We start from the raw sequence: 17,824 nt of genomic DNA, 5'->3' as shown, positions 1-17,824 counted from the left end.
CACAGGACACTGAACACTGAAGATCTGCCTGAGCACGCCCGGTGAGGGACTGATGGTCTTATACTGCTGCTGAACAAACGCACAGTCAGGTGGAACAGCTTTCTGTCTTCGTCTCTGCTGCTTCCATCAACAGCGTCTGTGTGTTTGCCTCTGGTTTCCTTAAAGGTCCCATATAGCATAAATCTAGATGTCCATGTGTTGTTTGATTATAAAGCAGGTCTAGGTTCTATATTAAGCCCCGCCCCCCTGGACCCACCATCCACCCTTGCAAGATTTGTTTTTTCTGAGTTTGTCTGTTTACCTGAAATCTGCTATATTTTTATTGGTTCACTCAGAAAACATTCAGCCAATCAGAAGAGAATCTCAGAGCCTCCCCTCTTCTGATTGGCTCATCGACCTGTTGTTACTAGAGCTCCAGAGAGAAGCCTGAGACAGGAGATGTAAGGTGAGGTTCTTAAAACCACAAATATATCTCCTTATGGATCAACACTTCAGATAAAACACAGGAGAAGAAGAAAATATGGACCCTCTAAACAAGGCATGTGACTTCCCACTATTACATATAATTAGACAATAAAAGAGGAAGCTGAGCCTGAATATAATATTTATAATTCCTGCCAGAACCTATTTTCTTTTTACTTTTCAAAATATATAGACAAAGTATATTCATCAACCACCAGGGGTTAGACAGGGACCAGTGAGCATTATATAATCCAAGGAACCATATGGAGTTAAATTCTTTACTACTAGGGCTACACTTGTAGCCCTTGGTATTATGTATGTATTCTACACTTGGAGATCTACATTCAGTGCCAGTGTCTCCTTTATGAAGGGGGACAGTTTAAGTGGTGGATGTCTGTGTACGAAATCTGACTTTCACACAGGAGATTAGTGTGTACCATGTCACAGACTTGAGGAGCAATCTTAAGCAAAAAAATGTCAATGAGCTTTTTCATAACGACCCAGTATTACACCCATATCTTATAGCTGAACTTCTTATTCTAAAATACGCTGCTGTAACAGCCTCCACTCTCCTGGTCTTTCCAGCAGATGTTAAACCTGCTGCAGAGATTTCTTCAGAGCGTCAATGAGGACCAGCCTTGATTCTGTGGTGATAAGGTCTGGCTCATAGTTGGGTGTTCCATGTCCTCCCATAGATGTTGGATGGGGTTGTGGTCAGAGCTCTGAGTCTTTCCACTCCCAAACTGGGAAAAACATTTCTTCATGGAGCTGGCCTTGTGCACTGATATGGCATCCATGTTGGACAACAACATTCCACATTCCCTCTCTACAGTATCTGCACACACATCCTGGTCTACTGCATGGAAATCAGACGCTGTAAGCTCATCAACCAATATCGAAAAAGTGTATCATAAAAATGTGGTTTAAAACGGAACATTTTAAAGTGGAGAAGTTTCACATTTTACCTTTAAACCTTGTGAACACACTCGAAATCTGATGACAATAATGAAGTACAATAAAATGTCCATTAAAGGCCCCTTGAACTGTGATATTGGCACCGTACACTTGAGCTTCACTGTCTCATCAACACACACACATGAAACAGGTGCATCCTGCATGTTGTGTGTGTGTGTGTTCAGGATTAGGGAGACCACTGGCACCAGGGGGTGTGTTTGGGGCAGGACGATGCCCGTACAGAGCCTCTTCCTTGCACCACACCCCTCACACACACACATACACACACACACACACACACACACACACACACACACACACACACACACACACAGACACACACAGACACACACACAGACACACACACACACACACACACACACACACACACACACACACACACACACACACACACACACACACACACACACACACTTCCCAGGTGCAGTGGTGCAGGCCAGTCTCTGGGATTAGCTGCTATGCTCTGGCACTCTCTTCTGGTAATCCCTCTAATTTGTTAACAGGGCACAGAGACAGACAGACACACACACACACACACACACACTTGCTGCAGTAGTTTGTTTTGGATTGCATCGTACCTCCTAATTTAGACTAGACTTTAGGCAGCACTGTGGTGTGAGGGACGGAGGATCTCTTCCTCCTCTTCCTCTTCCCGCTGCTTTTCCTCATCCTCTAATGAGCTAAATACATTCTAATTTAGCCATGATCAGCTAAGCCTTCCTTTAAAATTCATAACATAAGAATGTCAAAGCCCGTCCCCCCCTCTCCTTCCTGTCTTCACTGTCAGGGCTTGTATACACACACATACACACACACCTTGCACAATGATAATCCTTTGTTGGCTGGATAACATGTGGAGACGGCGGGCTAATGCTAAAGTTCAACACATGCTGGGAAGAAAGGAGGCGGTGTAGACTGTGACAGAGACGGGGTAAAGGACAGAGAGTGACAGGAAACCAGCGCATGTTGATTATTCTGATGTTAACTGTTAACTGTTTTGTCTGAGCTGGTCCTGGTGAGATCAACCAGCTGTTTCCACCCAGCTGTCAAGTCAGTGTCAGCAAAATTCTGAAATGTTGCTAAAATTAAAATGAGAGTTAAGCAGGTGTCCTTCAGCTGCATTCATAGAAATACAGTCTCCTGAATCTTCCTGCAACCAATAGCAGGAAGTTGGAGCAAAGGATTGTGTGACGGAATTTTCTCTTTTCCTTTAATAAAGGAAGGTCCGGTGTTTCCTATGCTGAAGGAGATAAGATAGGAAGCATTGAAGCTCCTTTCCTCATCATTTAGAGAAGTGGAGCAGCTGTGATCACGGCAGCTGCTCAGATTCTTCAGCTCAGTTCACTCAGTTTGAACTTTCCTAAGAAAAAAAGCCTTTTCGGTTGCAGCCCTAGTTTTGTACTGACTGATTGCTGTTCTCCCGGTTGAAAAAACAAAAGAGCCAATCGGACCTTTGTAGATGGGAACAACTTCCTGTTCCAGAGCCAGGAAGTGAAAATGGTTATAAAATGAGGGTGTGGATGGGATCGAAGCCACTCGACAGCTCCAGTAACTTTAACGTGTTCAGTTGTCGTGAAAATGACACCTGATGATGGGATGGATACGTCAGTCACTGCGCTTTACTTAGTGTGTTTTTTTTCAAGCACAAAATGAGGAACATGAAGATAACGTCAGACTGAATTATGAAGTGACAGAGACAACGTCTGAAGGCCAGCTGCTGTTTTACTTTTTGTATAACTCATTTATCTATTTGCCCTCTCCAAAACAGTGAAATGTGTTCCTGAGGTCAACCATCCTGTCCTGTAATAGTCACTTGCTGTTGGACATTGAAGCATATATGATTTGTGATTTGAACAAAAAAAAAAAAATTGATTTGTTAGCAGACAAAAATAGGGCAGTGCATCCATGATGTCACCCCACACTCTCCTCTAACGCCTGTTACCTCTGTCGCGTCCCGTCCATCAGGCCGTAGTGAGAAATTTGTGTTACTACAAATGTTTGTGTGAATTTGAGTGAGAATTTCCAAGGAGTTCCAACCAAGATTTAAAAAACAAAGGTAGAAGAGGCACTTTTCAGCTGTTGTGTGAAGAAGCATATTCCACGTTTTATTCTCCCAGATTCCTTATTTTCCAAAAAACAAACTTACTTGAAAATACTGAGTTTTCCATTCAGCTTTTCACTTTCGACACATCATAAGTCACAAAAAGAAAAAAAAAAAAGAAGAATGTTGGAAGGAAACCCAGCTCGTGGCATGTAGGCTGACAGTAACAGCCTGTATATCAGCAAGAATTTGGGGTTTACCTCTTGGTCATTAGCCAACAGCATCTGCGGTGAGCTGAGCTCAGAGATGACTCAGTTTCCCCAGAAGAAGGTTTTAGTCTGGCCGAACGGAGCTGTGGGAGCTGCGCAGGAGCTGCAGTGAATCACAGACTCAGACGCAGCAGATAAAGCCTGCACCGACTCTGTTGTCAGAGGAAAAGTGCAGGATTTTTATTCCTGTATAGTTTGGGCGATTTAATTAAAGCTGCTGCTGTGTGGTCCTGTAGTGACTGTAGTTGCTATTAAAGCCAATTTAAAAGCCTGTTGGATGACGTTAAAACCACTTCATTCAAAACCAACAGGCCGCTCACACAACACTGGCAGCTCTGCGTTTTGAAATGATCTCATTAGGAGGAGACGCACGCACAGAATAAACAGAATAATAAAAAAAAACCTCCCTCTAGTTCTTACAGTAGCGTGGATGTATGTACAGCGTGTACACATGTAACACACATACAACGTCTGATTTGCATGGAATTGTTGCCGCGCTATGATCGTGATAAACAAGACATTAGTCATGCAGGGTGAGGAGTCTCTGTGCCTTTGTGTGTGTGTGTGTGTGTGTGTGTGTATGTGTATGGTTGTGTGAGAGAGCGTGTATCTTGGTGGGGTTGGGGGGGGGGGATCACACACATGCTAATGACGCTTCTGGCTTAATGCAAAAAAAAAAAAAAAGAATGTCATGAAACTTTATACAAGTGTGACAAAAGGCCAAGAGGTTCATACACACACACACAGACACAAACACACACAAACACACACACACACACACACACACACACACACACACACACACACACACACACTGTACCCTTGGCTCATGTCGGCTTTGTTCTGTATGTAAATGCCTCAGCGCTGACATTGCCCCCCCCCTTTACATCAAGACCTTCTGCTGCTGCACTTCCTGTGTGCAAACCAGCTCAAGTCTCTAATCCACGTTTGATTGGATGGAGGGGTGGGGGGGGGGGCTGCTTTACAGTAAGTTGTCTTGATTGAGAGATGAAGGCGGAGAGGACAGTGCTACACTAACCGCAGGGATCAGGCTCAGGATCAGGTGTGTGTGGTCATGTCGTCGCTCCACTGGGGGATTTTCCTCCTCCTCTTCCTCCTCCTTCACACTCCATCACTGCTCTCATCTGAAGCTGGCTGCTCAGGAGCTCTCAGTATGGTTTGTTAAGTGTCTCAGATGGTTGAAGGAAGCATCCGATCTTTAGTGAGAACTTCTCCACCCTGTTGACTTGAGACTGATGTTTCACATCTCATTGTATTTGATAGAGGAGGTAAAACTCTCCAGCACTTCACAAGAATGAAGCATAAACATGATTCTGAGATAAGTATTTATCTGAGATATTTTCTTCTTCTTGTGGAATTGACAAGTACATTGTGACCCAGTCCCAGGTTACGATTCGACACCGAATGACTCGCAAGTGGTCTAAAGTGTGTGTGTCACAGTGACAGACAGTAGCAGAGGACATCTACACGTACACACAGGAACACTCACAACAGAGCCTGCACATTTGAGTCTGAATAGTTTCATCAAATCAGTGTTACCATATCACAGTGATATCATCTTATTACTATTATTATTATTGTAAATTGAAGATTTTGAATTAGTTAAAAACAAAAACATGCATTGGTGGGTTAATCTGCAGAGAGGTGCAGTCAAACATGAGGTGCTGAGCCTCCAGTGACTCTCCACTTCCTCCCTCTCTCTCTTTTTGTAATATGTGCAGTTTTTCTAAGATGATGATGATGGTCTTTACCTTGGTTTTAACACAAGGTCCCTTTAAGACCCAGGGTCCAGTTTCACAAAGACAGGCTTTGACTGTGACTTAAATTTAACAAATAGTCAGACTTCAGAGAGACTGAGTCTGAATTCCTCTGCTGCACAAAGTGGTTTAGTTCCTGACTATCTGAAGCTGGACTGTGGTACAATGAATTCTGGATAATTTAAGACTTAAAAAAAAAAAAAAAAAAAAAAGAAATGGCCGACTGAGGAACAGCATCTGAGCTGTGTTAACCCTCAGCAGGAAATGTTTGTCTTTAGGAAGAATTCAGCAGCTACAAGGACGTTTCACATGAAGAGAGACACAAGAAAAAGAAAAATGTGATTTGGTCTAAAAGCTCTTTCTCTTCTCTTTGCTCCCTCCATAACAATGTTAGCATTGTTTTGTTGTTGGGTGCTACTGGTCAGCGCAGGTGTCATTGATTGTTACCATGGTAACATTGGTCTTAGGCCTGGGTTAGTCTGGAGGTAAGGTGTCTAATGTTTTTGGCTTTAAATGAGTCAGTCTTTATTTTTGTGAAACAACATTAAACCAAAATCTACTGTATGAGTAAAGGGAAGACTGGAACAACAGTCTGAAATGTCTTTGTGGGACCGGCCCCCCCTTCACTAGTTCAAGTAATTTAATCAGATTTTTCTCTGTGAAAATCTTTTGCATTTTTAAGCAAATCCCTTCAGACAAGGAGCCACAGGTGTTTCCCTCCTCTGGAGCCACGATTGTCTGTGATAAAATATTCTTCAGCTTCACTCTCCAGCTTTGTTTTTTTTTTTTTTTTTTTTTTAAGTATTTACTGAGCATTTCTGGAGTCTTCAGCTGTTGGTGCTGTAACTTTCAGTGAGTGAAAACAGTTTTACTCGGTTGCACATCAGTATAATCATGTTCCATGTGATGGAATTTAGTTTACAATTCGCCTTTTATGATTAAAACAATAAAGCTTGACGTAAATCAGAAATACCGCAGTGATTGAAGAGGAAACACATTATAAAGGAGAGTGAAAGCATCCATGTTGAAGACTGAAGATGAGTCAGTGTAACTGTGCTCTGGCTCTTCCTCACTGTTTGTCTTGTCCTCGGCCGCCGGCCACAGGGAAAAATGATCTGTGTGGTAATTTGACGCAATAATCCGACGGCGCTCTTCCGACGCTCGCTACATTAATCGCACACTTTGAGGCGATCTGCGCTTCTTCTGTAATTGTACATATTTGACTCCCTCTCTCCTCCTCTCTCTCTCTGTCTCTCTCTTCCTCCCTCATCTGTAATAGCTGTGATTTAATTTAGCTATTTAACCTGTAATTCCAGCAATATTTATTGAGGAGTGAGGGCGAGAAAATTGGGCTATTAGCCGCCCCAGATGAATACACTGAGATGAAAATGAACGCCGCTAACTGCCAGTTGACCTTCGCACCGGATTTCTAGCCGTTCCCTCTCTTCCCTTTTTTATTAGCGGCAGCCACAGTAATTATGGTAAATTGAATCATAGTGAAAACTGGAATCAGTCAGTAATGAGAGTTTTCTACTGTGTGGAAGTGAAGCAGCAGCAGCACAGGAGAGAGCTGCGGGAGGATGGAGCGATGAGGAGGGAGGCGTGGACGTATTGTTTCTGTTTGGATGTTTCTGCGCCATATGGCTGCTGCAGGAGCGCACACACACACACACACACACACACACACACACACACCATCGCCACTGTAGTATTTATAATGTCAGATTCTTACACACTGTGACTACACGTTATCACACTTTTCCCTCAGCAGTGACACAACTTCAGCTGTCAAAATATGTATGTGTGTGTGTGTGTGTGTGTGTGTGTGTGTGTGTGTGTGTGTGTGTCCGTCCATGAAATTACCAAGCCTTTTAAAGAAACGTGGAAAAAAAAAGAATACAGTTTTTATTATCCACGACAGCAGACATTTTCCTTCTCACTCACACTTGTCCAAACAGGTTGCGCTGCCAGAGTGTGTGTGTTTGTATGCGTGCATGTGTGCGCGTGTGTGTGTGTGTGTGTGTGTGAGAGAGAACGTGAGCCAAACAAAACACAGGCAAAGGGCCAGACCGCACTTCCACTGATAGAGAGAGGCTTAAAAAAAAAGCTGCAGAGCGAGCGAGAGAGCGAGTGGGTCTGAACTGAGTCTGCTCTCTGATGGACTGAAGTCACTTCTCTCTGTCAACATCTGTGTGTTTTATTTCTGCCCTGTTGCATCCAAACCCTTCTGAGCGTGTGTGTGTGTGTGTGTGTGTGTGTGTGTGTGCAGGCTTTAGTTTGTAAACTATTTGCCAATTTAGAACCGATTATTGTGCAGTTTATATCCATTTACAACAGTGGAAATGACAACTTGTTCTTGTCCTTCCACTTATTACATTATAATGAGATTATAATGTGTCAAAAACGGAATATTGTGTAAGAACTAAGATTAAAAAGCAAGGTATCATAAGTGTAGAATATTTGATGCCTTTGGAAATATTGCTGCTTACAAAACTCTGGAACTCTGGTTTGTTTTATCCAAAAATTGTATCAGGTACATTTAATTTAGTTTAGTTTTCTAGCACTGAAGTTACAATAAAATATATTACACAGTAAAACAGCTTTATTAATTGTGCAGGAGAGGTGAGTCATCCCTTTCATTCCAGCAAGTCATTAAAGACGTTCTACATAAAGAAATACAACAGCAGATAGATAAACAGCGTGTAAACATCTCAAGGTGGAGCTGCAAAATACTGTCGCATAGAAATGCATTTAATATTTTAATATTCTGATTCTAAACTGTTTCCTCTTCTTTGAACGCTTTTCACAGAAGTTAGATGTGAGCCGACTTTACATGAATCTGTATCTCTGTTTAAGCAGTGATAGCTTCTGGCCAGCTGTGTGTAACGTTCGCATTTTCCCTGTCTTCCTGTTTGTCTCTGAGGCCTGAAACATGACAACACATTTTTCAGTGTTGAATGTTTTTTATCCAAATCATAAACACAAACCATTCACACGTTTTTTTTTTTTTTATACAGTTAATTCCACACATAGCAATTCTCCGCAGAGTTTAGAAGTTCTAACTTTGGGTGTAATATGTTGCAGACATGGTGCACAGTGGTTTGTCAGAGGAACAGAGCCACATCAACAACATCACACTGAACTTCATCAATCATAAAACTACATGTCTGATAGGACTGACTCAGGCGCTAATGCGTATCACACATTACATGTCACTGACAGTGAAGAGTGAAGAGTTAGAGACACAGTTAGTGAGGCAGCTTCAACTTAACTGATGAACTCACAGAGGTGGTGACGTCACGGTAAATAACTCGACCTAAAGCAACTTACGGTAAAGTTTTCATGGCAGCACTAAATTATTTTTATTTGATGTATTTCCACTCATTAGATTCACATGTGTAAGAAAAGAATGGACTCTTCTAGTTTTAATATTTCTATGAAGACGAGCTGGAAACAGAAAGTGAACTGATGTAACCTGATGTCCCCCTCACACACATACACACACACACACACACACACACACACACACAGTTTGAATTATGATCTACTGTGTGTGGATTTACAGTTTGTGTACGTGTGTGTACATGTGTGTGTGTGTGTGTGTGTGTGTGTGTGCGCGTGTGTGTGTGAGTGTGTAAGGCAGAAACACAGACAGAGAGAAGAAAAAGGAATCTATGCAGATGCAGAGGGGAGAGTGTGTTTTCTCATTCAGTCCCACACACACACACACACACACACACACACACACACACACAAACACTCCATAAAACATGGGTGTCTGCATTCTACCAAATAAAGTGATGAGCAGTTCTCTCTCTCTCTCTCTCTCTCTCTGTTTTTTTCATATGGAAATAGGAAATAATGGGGTGATTAAATAGAGTCGTATATTAAAGTACAGCTGACATTAGAATTAGCATAATGTGCTCTCGCCTCGGGCTGCATACTTTATTTGCCATCTGCGTTGGACTCCCTTCCCCCAGGAGGGCGCGCACTCACACACACACACACACACACACACACACACACACACTTCCCCCAAACAAATACCATGACCCGCTCCTTCCATTGCAGCCATAGAGAAATGGCGTTTCAGTGCAGAAACACACACTCTATCTCACACACACATGGACCCACACAGACACACACACACACACACACACACACTCTGCCTCTGCTCTTAATTGTTGGGCACAAATGAACATCGACTGCCCCCCCCCCCATGACTTCTGTCAGCAGATGAGAAGTTCAGCTAAAAGACAGAGGATGGAGGGAGGATCATCTCCTTCTCTCTCTTTTACTCACGGATCAACGGGTTGAGCGAACAGAGAGAGAGAGAGAGAGAGGGAGAGATGAGGGGGGGTGTTCTGGGTCTTAAGATTCAACAGTAAAACAGCTTTTGTGTGTGTGTATGTGTGTGCGTGTGTGAGAAAGCATAGAGACATAGAAAGGAGCTGCTATTTTCATTGTTTGCTTCTGTGTGTGTATATGTGTGTGTGTGTGTTTGTGTGTGTGTGTGTGTGTGTGTGTGGGGAGGGGGTGTTGGGGGGGTAAGGGGTGGGTGGGTGGGTGGAGGGGTTGTTGTCCACTGTAATTAAGTCAAAAGGCTTTACAGGACTGTGGAGGTGAACAGCTGTTCCGCCTCTTGCCTTTCCTCCTTAACACACACACACGCACACACACAAACACACACATGGGCGAGTGAGAGAGAGAGAGATGTTTCAGTGAGAGGTTAACTGTTAAAGTTTCATGTCTAATGGTGAGAAATGAAATGATAGATTTACAGATTGTTGAATTATTTAAGGAAATAGTTTTTTTGGCTGTTATATTGATTATATATCTGACAGATATTTCACATGCATTTCAACAGAATAGTTATAAGTAGCAAATATTGTTGGATGACCGTTGAAGCTGTAAACATGTTGGATTTAAATATATGCATCTCTATTGAACTGATTATATTTTTTTGCATTCTGCATGTATTTAATTTCAATTACATTTTTTTCAGAAAATGCATGTGAATGAGCGAATAAACATATAGTGCATTCTGATATAAACACACAAAATATTATTAATACACAGCGTACATGCCTGTATTTCTCTGTGTGTTTAACCACAAGAAATTGCTACAGCTACACACACACACACACACACACACACACACACACACACACATAAGTGAAACAATTACAGCAGTGTATGTTTTCCCTGGTATCTGAAACAAGTGTACCAGGTCAAGACTACAAGCTTTCATTTATTAAATATGAAAGCAAGAGCACAATTACCATTATCGGTGTATACTCCCTGTAGGAGTGCTCCTCAGCCTGTTCACTTCTTTAGTTGTGCATCAAGCTCAGTCGTGTCACGGTTGTAACAAGTTCCTTTGGAAGTGCGGGACCCTGCATGTGTACTAAATGTGTGTATTGTATTAATTAGTTATTAAAATCAGAGCAAATCTTCACCTGGAAATTATATTATTACTGTTACTGCTCCTAGAATTGACAAATTAATTAACTCCAAAGCAGTGGATGTTGTTTGTGTGACTGTAGAGTCAATATTTAAGCATCTAAACAAGCCTGTGATTTATATAATTATAATAATAACCAGTTTATAATCTTTAATCTATTTGTATCTTCTTCATAGACTCATCTGTCTTTTCGCTTTTATTTTATTTCCTGCAAAGAGCTGATACATCAGTGTGTGATAAGTCTTCAAGCGCTGCATCCTCCATCTTCACCAATATGAGTGTGACATCTCTAACTCAGCAAACATTACAGACTCTCTCAGCATGCTCATGCATGCACACATACTCACACACATCTACCATCACGCTTACTGTATGTGTAAGCACACACACACACACACACAGTCACACACACTGTAATAATTCAGCAGTTTGTAGTGGGAGATTCACTCTGCACTAAGTGAGAGATTAAGTACCTCTTAAAACATGGATCCAGTGCTGGCCAATCCAGTGTAACTGTGAAAATGCACTTCTCAAAAGCGTGATAAGTACGTAGCATTTATGTGACAACATGGAGAGACAAGGTCTTTCCAGCTACTCCTCAATGTATAAAACACACACACTTCACACACACGTTACATTTCTCTCTCTCTCTCTCTCCTGTCAGCCAGAAGTTTACACACTGCAAATAAGCTTTTATTTGAAAAGATGATGTTAATGGTTTTTTGAATCATGAATGAAGTCGAGTTTGAAGTAATAAAAAGGGACAGAGTGTTTCATGTTGTAGTTGTGCTTGTCCATCTCTGTCTCAGCTGAAATATTTCATGTATGTCTTTGTCTGTGTTGCAGGTAGCAGGGACGAGCCTTCCAGCTATATCTGCACCACGTGTAAGCAGCCCTTCCCCAGCGCCTGGTTCCTGCTGCAGCATGCCCAGAACACCCATGGTATCCGCATTTACTTGGAGTCCAACCCCTCCAGCACAGCCCTCACCCCACGCATCACTATGCCTCCTCCCATGGGCAACGACTCCATCCCGCAGTCCCCCCTCACCAACTTTCTCGGGGACAACAACCCCTTCCACCTCCTGAGGATGACAGGTCCTCTGCTCCGAGAGCCTCCTCCGGGCTTCGTGGAGAACCGCCTCCCCAACACGCCTCCATTTGTCAGCCCGCCTCCCCGCCACCACCTGGACCCCCACCGGCTGGAACGCCTTAGTGCAGAGGAAATGGGCCTCATCTCCCAGCACCCCAGTGCCTTTGAGAGGGTGATGCGGCTAACGCCCATGGCCATGGAGTCCCAGTCGATGGACTTCTCCAGACGGTTACGTGAGCTGGCAGGGAACACCAACAGCACCACACCACCGTTGTCACCCAGCAGGGCTAACCCTATGCACCGACTACTAAACCCCAACCCCTTCCAGCCTGGGCCAAAATCTCCCTTTCTGAGCACTCCTCCCTTACCTCCAATGCCCCCAAACAGTATCACCCCTCCCCAGACACAGAACAAGGTCAAGTCTTGTGAGTTCTGCGGTAAGACCTTCAAGTTCCAGAGCAACTTGGTGGTGCATCGGCGCAGCCATACTGGAGAAAAACCTTACAAGTGCCAGCTGTGTGACCATGCCTGCTCTCAGGCAAGCAAGTTGAAGCGCCACATGAAGACCCACATGCACAAGGCTGGATCCCTGACCGGGCGCTCAGATGACGGACTGTCTACCACGAGCTCCCCAGAGCCGGGCACCAGTGACGTCACAGGGGAGGGTATGAAGAATCGTGATGGGGACTTCCAGGGGGAAGGCAATGAAGAGGAGGAAGAGGAGGAAGAAGAAGAAGAACTTGAGAACGAGAGTCGACCAGAATCCAACTTCAGCATGGAGTCTGAGTTCTACCGGAACAGGGAGAATGGTTCTAAACCACCCTCAGAGGAGAAGTCATCTCTTGCCCTTGAGAAGATGGTGGAAGGTGGGGGCCTCAACTCTATACAGCAGTACAATAATTTGATAGTTGACAATCGTAAAAGGATGCCCTTCTCCAAGAGGGGCTCAGATGGCCACCGGGACACTGGGGATGAGGACTCAGTGGCTGGGGAGATGGACCACCACAGGCAGGAAGAGAGGACCACCATTAATGGCCGGAACTGTGGCTCTGGTGACTCTTTCTCAGGCCTGTTCCCCCGTAAGCCCACCCCCATCACCAGCCCCAGTCTGTCCAACTCTTCAAATAAGAGGATCAAGATTGAGAAGGACTTGGACATTCCCCCAGCACCCCACATCCCCTCTGAGAACGTCTACTCCCAGTGGTTGGTGGGTTATGCTGCCTCACGCCACTTCATCAAAGACCCTTTCCTAGGTTTCACCGACTCCAGACAATCTCCCTTCGCCACCTCCTCCGAGCACTCGTCAGAGAATGGCAGCCTGCGGTTCTCAACGCCTCCGGGAGACCTGCTAGATGGCGGTCTGTCAGGCCGCAGCGGTACCGCCAGTGGGGGCAGCACACCTCACCTGGGTGGGGGCGCTGGCCCAGGCCGACCTAGCTCCAAGGACAGCAGGAGGTGTGACACCTGCGAATTCTGTGGCAAGGTGTTCAAGAACTGTAGCAACCTGACGGTGCACCGGCGCAGTCACACTGGCGAGCGGCCCTACAAGTGCGAGCTGTGCAACTATGCCTGCGCCCAGAGCTCCAAGCTCACGCGCCACATGAAGACACATGGCCAGCTCGGTAAGGAGGTCTACCGCTGTGACATTTGCCAAATGCCCTTCAGCGTGTACAGCACTCTCGAAAAACATATGAAAAAGTGGCATGGAGAACATTTGATGACCAATGAGGTCAAAATTGAACAAGCAGAGAGAACCTAAAGGAGGTTCCTTATTTCCATACTCTGCGCCACACTTTGACTTAAAAAAATAAACAAAATGGGGTAGCTGGATACTCTTTTTCTGAAATATTACTTTTGGGTTAATTTTGTGTTTTTGCCTAAGAAACTGCCAACTGAGAAAAAAAGTAAAAACAGAGATCTTAACACCAATTGAAGCTGTCTAAACTGCCTCATTTGGCGTTCCTTTTTAAACAATCAGTCAGTTGAGTTATAACATATGTGGAGCCTTTAACTGTGCAATAATTTCTGTATTTATTGGATTTTGTATTTGGGCATGTGCAGGTACATTTTTATTTAGGCATTTTTTTAAAAATTTGTTTTACTTTTACTTTGCGTTATTGTTTTTTAAAAACCCACATGATATCCTGAGAGTTTTTTAGAAGACAAAAGTCCATTTTAAGTAAATCTTTTTGGCCGCTACATGTAGGAAGTTGTATATTAAGCTAAACATGTGATTTCTTGAAGAGAAGGTGAATTCAATCTTCAATTTGGAAGTGGCGTTAACTGAGAATGCTAGAATTAGTTTATTTTGTGTGATGATGATGATACGCGGACAACAATCCTTTGGCACTGTAGCATGAACTGACTCTAAAACATGTCAATATAATTGGATATGTAGCACTGAGTGTCATATTTGACAGTAAATGTAAAATCAAAGAGGTTTCCTCCTGAGAACACCACAACCAGCCAGAAGAAACTGATTCTAGATAAGGCAGCTGCTGACTGGTACGTAGTGCCAAGTCCTGACAACGCTACGACAACCACCCCTCATTTCTTCTGCTTTCCACCCCCCACCCTTCTCCACTTACTACCATCTTACCTACATTCATACATCCATGTATTATATTTTGCATGAAGCCATATGATTTAGGCGATATTATTTATTAGGACTAAACTGAGCATGAAGCCATGCCAAACGAGTATAAACAGAGAGAGATGGAAGACTGACATGAGAGTGAGCACAGGGACATCTCAGGGTGAGCTATACTACTTCTCTTTATTTATCCACTCATTCTTCTGTTCCACAGGCATTTCCATTTCATCCTATGTTGGAATCATTAAGGACAGTTATGTCCTCTTGCTTCCCTCCGCCCCGCCCATCTGGCTAATGTTCAAGCTTTATCCTCATTTCATAGTACACATCTATATTTGAAGTCACAACTTCTGATTATAACATGAATTAGTTAAGAGATGCTTAAATGTATGTGCATACATGGTAGATGCCAAACACTTTAACTGGATTTCTGCAGAAAATTTATGTCTCACATTTTATCGTCGAAATTTATAAAAAATCAAAATCCCTATGCATTTTTGTGCTGAAATATATTACAATTTGTTGAAATGACATTAGTAGTAAATTTTGACTTGTATTGTTATAGTGATTCTATAATTGTATAATCTGATTAATGAAGTCACCTCTCCAGGAATAAGAATCCTTCAAGGTTTCACTCTTACTTGTGAGACACGTTTGTGTAGAAGAGGACAAATGTTTAAGCGTGTGCTGAGATAGTGAGACTAATATTAAGGCAAACAGCACCAGCTCACTCCATGCTCCTTTTGTAATTTTAAATATCATAACCCCAGGTTTTTTTTTTTTTCATAGTGGCACTTTTTTTTAATTTTTAAATCAGATTTCATTTAATGTTGTCAATATACAAATTCAGAGCTCTTAACAACAGACCCACACTTTATGATTTTCCGTCCAACACACACAGAAAGCTGGACAGAAAAGGTACTAATGGGTCTAGGGCTTAGGATCTCCTGACACTGAAGTGCCCAGGGTTGTTAGGCTTGGCTTTCCCAATGCTGGCACTATAAAATGAATTAAAAAAAAGAAATAATAATTTATCTGTGACAGTTCTTGTACTGCCATTCAATTTGACATGAGTGTGCCTTGAATAGTGATCTTCCTATTTATTGTCTCAGACAAATGCAACAGTTTTGATGAAGCATCAAATTGAACAAGACAAATAAACTAAAATGTTGTTAACTTTAATGTGTAATTTGACATTTCAACAGAATTATTTAAATTAATATAAACGAAACAATGCTGAGTTTAGGTTTAGGAGTACCCAGCACAATACTGATGTGTCTGTGTGTGTATATATGTATGCATATGTACATATAAAGGCACAAGCATATATATAGATATATATCAAATTCCTCACTCACAAGGACAAGAGTCTGTCCTTCAACAGAAAATTCCAGGAGTGAACAAAAGCCACACAAAAAGTCAAGAAGAGACTGGACAGAAATCAGGAACCGCAGAAACTAAAAAAAAAGAATTTCGTGCACTCTGTCTTAAAATAAGTTTACAGTATTGAAACAAGTACAAGGGTAAAATAATATTTGTGTGTATGTGTGTTTTGAACAACCAAGTATTTCTTTTCCAGGTTTGCTTCTAAAGTTCCTCTGAATGCCGTAGTGGCGATGTGTATATTTTTTTTTTTTTTTTTTCTTTTTTCTTTTTCTTTTTTTTTGTTTATTTTTTTTTTTTTTTTGGTGACGGGGTTTTAGTATATATATATAAATATATATGAATATATATTACATTTTTCTTGTTTACTGTAAAAGTATACCAGTATTTGTAATATTGGAGAATGCCTGGGCATTTTACAAAAATAGAAAAAAGATTGTTTTTTTATTTTTTATTTTACAGTCCAATTTAAATTGTGGGTCTCTTAAACTGTTTTTGTCACTGTAACTGTAAAAGTCTTAAGTTTTAGTAACTTTTATTCTGCCTTGGGTGTAATGAAATAAAAAATAAATGAATTAAAAAATGACTGAGCTGTAACACACTTGGATTTGGTGGGGGGAGAGCGGGGTGTGGGTGGGTGGGGTGCTCCATTAACAGATGGAGGTTTTTCTCCCTTAGAAACGACGGAACGTTGGTTCTGCTTTTCAGGAAAATCACACTGAGAATCCTGACTTGTATCTATTTTTCTTCTTCTGGAATGGATTATTCTTCATGGATGGTGTGAAATACATGTGTAGGCACTTGCTGTCTTTCCTAAGGAGCTTGTCTTTTTTAACTTGTAGGCTATGTGCATCCTTTGTGAATAGGGTACCCTGAGTACCTTGGGACGTCTTGCTCTTATATCGGGTGCAGGGGGAGGGTGACTTCATTCCAGTGACAAGACACAACTTACAGGCTGCCACGGTCTATTTTTCCTCTCATTGGGCAGGATAAACAGAACCTGATGAATTTGTACTGTTGTAATGAATCACATTGTACAGATGGGGATCAAAAAAGGTTGTTTGATGGCCTTTTAGTGACAAAAACACAAGTCGATGTTTTGTTTACGGCGCCACTGGTTGTACATAGTTTTTTATGACTGTTTTCATTTTGTTTGACGTTTTATTTTCTTTTTTTCTTTTATTTGTTTGTGATTTCTAACTGGCACTGGCAGTGAATTCCTGTGTTTTTGGGGGGGAGGGGGTGGGGATTCTTCTGTTTGACCTTTGTGACCTCCATGTCAGTTTTCAGGCACATGCCTCCCCCGTTGATATTTCTCGGCATGAGAACAGAGCACAAATACAAGCTGTTACAATTCTCCAGCCTCTGCTTGTTTGTCTCATTTTGTTCTTTGAGTTGATCTGAAGGAAGGGAGCTGTGGAAAAACACAATTACAACATAAATCTGAAATACTTTTCATACACTAAGGTTTTAGACACAACGCAGAAAACAGAGACTACATGTTATCTACAAACACGTTTACTGCTGCTGAAACCATGTGAGCACCAGCCAGGCAAAGCAGTGCTGAGGTGATGAAGAAAAAAACAACCTGACTTGTGCATTTCATTCCTTTAATGCTTTTTACACTCACAGAAAAACGCTTGCTGGTTAGATAAAACCCTGAAAGCTACTGACTTACCCATCAGCAGCAGCACCTCTCTAAAAGACGCATAAACTAATTCAGTAAAGTGGCATTTCATAGTTTTATTATGAGAGCAGACTTTTACTGT

At 42.3% G+C, this 17,824-nt stretch overlaps 1 protein-coding gene across 2 annotated transcripts in view; it reads left to right on the top strand.

Moving 5' to 3' along the window:
- Positions 1 to 16,641, top strand: part of bcl11ba (BCL11 transcription factor B a) — a 45,386-nt gene extending 28,745 nt beyond the window's left edge. For both annotated transcript variants that reach the window (XM_056393932.1, XM_056393931.1), the window contains exon 3: positions 11,836 to 16,641. In XM_056393932.1, the coding sequence (XP_056249907.1) occupies positions 11,836 to 13,838 (2,003 nt within the window). In that variant the 3' untranslated portion in view covers positions 13,839 to 16,641. The remainder of the gene's footprint in view (positions 1 to 11,835) is intronic.
- The last annotated feature ends 1,183 nt before the right edge of the window (positions 16,642 to 17,824 follow it).

The sequence above is a fragment of the Seriola aureovittata genome, chromosome 13 (assembly GCF_021018895.1).
Source record: "Seriola aureovittata isolate HTS-2021-v1 ecotype China chromosome 13, ASM2101889v1, whole genome shotgun sequence".
NCBI lineage: Eukaryota > Metazoa > Chordata > Actinopteri > Carangiformes > Carangidae > Seriola > Seriola aureovittata.
The sequence above is the reverse complement of the archived record's forward strand: the minus strand, read 5'-3'. Positions and strand labels throughout refer to the sequence as shown.